General features: G+C 70.5%; 1 protein-coding gene across 1 annotated transcript; it reads left to right on the top strand.

The window, feature by feature from the left end:
• Window positions 1–1,187: 1,187 nt before the first annotated feature.
• PHYSODRAFT_462993 (hypothetical protein) lies at window positions 1,188–2,915 on the top strand (the record flags this gene model as incomplete). The annotated part of the gene is made up of 2 exons (XM_009540878.1): window positions 1,188–1,920; window positions 2,035–2,915. Coding segments are annotated over 2 exons (1,614 nt in total), but the record flags the coding sequence as incomplete, so codon positions are not given.
• Between the last annotated feature and the right edge of the window lies 1 nt (window position 2,916).

Genomic DNA, 2,916 nt, shown 5'->3' with positions numbered 1-2,916 from the left:
TGGCGGCGACGAGCCATGCCCTCGCCTGCGCACAGCGCGCCTCGCAGGCGGCGCCTTCCCCCGCAGAGCCCATGGACGTTGACCAAGGCCGCGTCCGGCCCAGGCAGCGCCGCCCATCGCCTCGCCGGCCCAGCGAGCGACGCCCGGACGGCAAGCGCCGCCGCCTCAACAGCGACGACGACGCCGACGCCCAGAAGCCGGCCGAGCACCTGCAGCTCGTGGACGAGGACGGAGCCGAGAACCAAACCCCGGTGCACACGCCACCAGCAGCAAGCGCCCGCCAAGCTCCCGTCCTCGCCGTGTACGTGCACAACGCGGAGCGCTTCACGTGCACGCTGTGCACGTTCACGGCAGCCAGCTTCAGCTCCCTGCAGAGGCATCGGACCACTCGGCACCGGCGCGCAGTCTTCCAGGACAAGTTTCTGGCGGGCTGCGCGTGCGGCACCCCCTTTGCGTCGCGGCCAGCGGCAGCTAAGCACGCGCAAGCGTGCGCCGGCCGTTCGACTGCACCTCCGGCTACGGCTCCGCCAGTGGCAGGGACATCAAGCCCCACCGCTGCCGCAGCCAACGCCACCGTCGCGGCGGCCACTGTCACGCCCGACTCGCCCCAACCAGCAACCCCGGAGCTCGCAGCGTCCCCCCCGCTTGCGAGCCCCACTCATCCCGAAGTTGAAGTTGTTGAAGTGCAGGAGCAGCCGAGCCATGGACGATGGGGGCCAGCGCTACCCCGAGCTCTGGTCGCTGAACGTGTCGCCGCGCGCCTTGGTGCCATTCCAGCACCACGCTGGGAACCTCCGCTGCCCCGAGAGCTGGTGGCCACCCGCATCGCTGCGCGTCTCGGTGAGGTTCCAGCGCCTCGCTGGGGCCCACCGCTGCCACGCCGCGTGGTGGCGTCTCGGATCGCCGCCCGCCTGCTCCCACCAGAGCCGACGGCTGCCGGCGAGACCAAGGAGGACACCTCGGCGGACGGAGCCGACCTGACGGCCAGGGACGCAAACCAGGAGGACAACCCGGCGGCCGCACCCGACCGGACGGCGACAGCGGCGGCGATGGACGTGGACAGCGGCACCGCCGGAGAGTGGCTGCTGCGCTTCGACGGCGCCTGCCGCGCCAACCCAGGACCCGGCGGAGCTGGTGCAGCGCTGTTCAAGCCCGACGGCTCCGTGGTGTGGACGTGCTCCCACCACATGCCGAGCAGCAGCGAAACGAACAACACTGCCGAGTACTCGGCGCTGCTGCTCGGGTCGAGAGCCGCTGCCGACCACGGAGCGACGTCGCTGCGGGTGGAAGGCGACAGCACCCTTGTGATCCAGCAGGTGCGCGGCATCTTCGCGGCGAGGAACGCCGTTCTACGCCGCCTCCGCGACCAAGTCAAGGTAGAGCTCGCGCGGGTGGGGAGCTTCTCACTCCACCACATCGACCGCCAAGCGAATGCCCATGCCGACCGCCTGGCCAATCGAGCCCTCGACCTCCGCCGGACGATGATGGAGTGCGGCGCTCACACGGCAGGCGACGGCTGTACGAACACGACGCTGGACCCTATGCCCGTGCTGCCGCCCCAGCCGACACCCCGCGCTCCGCCCCCGACACCCGCGGCCGACACCAACATCGAGATGCAGGAGCCGGAGGACGAGGATCTCGCCGACATCGACGACGGCGAGGTCTATGCAGCCATGCGCATCGGGCCGGACGCAGTTCCGCAGCGTCGACCCCGCCTCCGACTACGCCAGCTCACCGAAGCTGAGGACGACGCTGCCCGCGAGATGGTGGAGCGGCTTGGCGCGACGCTGGCGGCCAAGATCACTGACGCCAGTGACTGGGAGTCGGCGGAGGGCTACATCACAGCCCTCCCGCACCTCCTGTACGACAAATTGCAGCCGTACTCCCAGGCCCAGCGACGCCCCGAGCCGCGTCCCCAGCGTCAGCGACAGCAGCACCAAGGCAGCCAATGCCCGCGGCAGCAGCGGCAACAAGGCGAACAGCGACGGCAGCGCCCGCTGCACGACCAAGGGCAGGACCGCCGCAGCCTGGAAGGCGATGCACATGGAGACAACGAGCGCGATGGCGACGCCAGTCAGCAGGACTCGGCGCGACGGAGGCAGTGCAGGCGCCGCGGGCGCTCTGGTGCAGCGAAGCGGCGACGTCGCCGCCGCCCGCCGCGGGTGACTCGACACCACCGCGAGCACCGCCTCGACGAGGCCTTGGACGACCTCCACGCCGTGGAGCAGGCTTCGCCCGGAGACCGCACGGCTGTTCGCCGAGCCCGCCGCCGCGTCGGCCGCGTCAACTCGGCCATCGACCAACAGCACCTGCGTCACCGGTTCGACACGGACGAGAAAGCCTGCGTCGAAGACATCCTGGCCAAGGCACGCGCGCAGCAGGAGACGCCAAGGACAGCGGCCTCCAGCGCCGGCACCGCATCGGACCTAGCGGCGCCAGCGGCAGGCGCCACAGACGACGGTACCTGCCCCATTCCGGGCGATGAGCTCTGGCGGTACTTCGACGGCGTCAACACACCCAGCCAGGAGTTCGCTCCGGACGCCCCGGCGGGTGCTGCCTTCCGCTCCGCTATGACCCACCTGCCTGCCGCGTCGAGGTTCAGGGAGCTGCTCACGGAGGCGCCGACACAGGACGATATCGAGTCACAGCTGCAGCACGCCCACGGCACCTCCAGCCCCGGCCTCGATGGCGTCGGCTATGACGTGTACCAGCACTTCGCCGCGCAGCTCCTGCCCGTGCTCGCCACCGCCTTCCAGAAGTGCTGGGAGGCGAAACGTGTGCCCCAGAGCTGGAAGCTCGGGGTGGTGCGGCTGCTGCACAAGAAGGGCGCGCGCGAGGACCCGGCGAACTGGAGGCCCATTTGCCTCCAGCAAGCCATCTACAAGCTCTACACGGGGGTCCTCGCGCGGCGGCTGG

Source organism: Phytophthora sojae (genome assembly GCF_000149755.1).
Source record: "Phytophthora sojae unplaced genomic scaffold PHYSOscaffold_16, whole genome shotgun sequence".
Lineage (NCBI taxonomy): Eukaryota > Oomycota > Peronosporomycetes > Peronosporales > Peronosporaceae > Phytophthora > Phytophthora sojae.
This window is presented reverse-complemented; position numbering and strand designations above follow the sequence as displayed.